Raw genomic sequence first — 1,130 nt, 5'->3', positions numbered from 1 at the left:
CATTTCAAAAAGCAGCGTTTGCTGAAACATCACAAAATACAGGTGTGTCTGAATGCAATTGCTGCAGGGAATGACGTTGAGTGCCTTAGCGAGATCAACGCTGCGCGTGAGGCAGCTGGGCTGCCCAACTTCGCAACAGCTTCGGGCGGAAATAAGTTAACTGCTCCAGACGGAGCAGAGCTACAGGACAGCAACGAGTGGAAAAAGGTTTGCACGCACTTGATTCCGGTAAGCGGGACAGAATACTAACAATATCATGTGTACAAATGTTATCCTGCACTGTAACATTATCTTTTTCCTTTGCTCAGACGCAAGGAACGGAAACAATGGGTGAGCCAAGTGCAGCGAGTCCCTTTCAAGACGGAACATATGCTTTCAAGTCCCTAACTGCTGCGAAGCCTGACTGCAAGGAAACAGTTGATTACTGGAAGGCAGCCTACAAAAACTTCACTGGCCTTCCCCCACCAAAGACTGAAAGTGAAACACTCTACAAAGATCAAGACAACGTTTCTTTTGTAGCCCTCTACAACCCTTCATACAGTGCCACTGCAGACTGCCGAGTCGTCACTTGCACTCAAACGACTACTCCTGCTACAGATGATGAAGCAAATTATGCAGCAGGCGGCAACACAAAAAATGGCTACGCGTTGATTTGCAAGACGATGCCTGCTGCTTTTGAAAGTGACGGCTCTGCTTTATTCACGTAAGCAGCACTCTGGCCCTTGCGTCGCAGTGTTGCCCATAACGCCTTCATTGCTGTGAGTTGAATTAACATTGTCTACGGGATTGCGGGTGATTTGCAGGCAGGAGCAGTGGGACAGGATCGTATCTTCTCTCACCGGCTCCGCATCGATAGCAGTTCCAAGCTTTGTTGCTCTTGCCATTGTGGCATTCGGCGTCACGACTTTATTGTGATGCTCGTCCTACCAGTTGGAAAGCACGACCTGCATCGCGCTCTTCCTGGTTCAGTGTGCAGTCATGAGACATGGCAAACCTCTCGAGCGAAAAGGCTTTTCGCACTTTTCCAAACCACCACTTCACGGGCTTCTCGCGCTTCTGAGCCACAATTTAATCGCAACTCTACGCCATGCAAGCCTTTTTGCCCGTTGTATTTTCTGTAGCCATGAAAA

General features: G+C 48.8%; 1 protein-coding gene across 1 annotated transcript; it reads left to right on the top strand.

Moving 5' to 3' along the window:
- Positions 1-326: 326 nt before the first annotated feature.
- On the top strand, positions 327-915 carry ENH_00043490 (SAG family member; the record flags this gene model as incomplete). The annotated part of the gene is made up of 2 exons (XM_013580871.1): positions 327-703; positions 804-915. 2 exons carry the CDS (start codon positions 327-329, stop codon positions 913-915), a joined length of 489 nt encoding a protein of 162 aa, XP_013436325.1.
- Positions 916-1,130: the final 215 nt, after the last annotated feature.

This window comes from Eimeria necatrix, genomic scaffold (genome assembly GCF_000499385.1).
Source record: "Eimeria necatrix Houghton genomic scaffold, Enh_scaff3235, whole genome shotgun sequence".
NCBI lineage: Eukaryota > Apicomplexa > Conoidasida > Eucoccidiorida > Eimeriidae > Eimeria > Eimeria necatrix.
The sequence above is the reverse complement of the archived record's forward strand: the minus strand, read 5'-3'. Positions and strand labels throughout refer to the sequence as shown.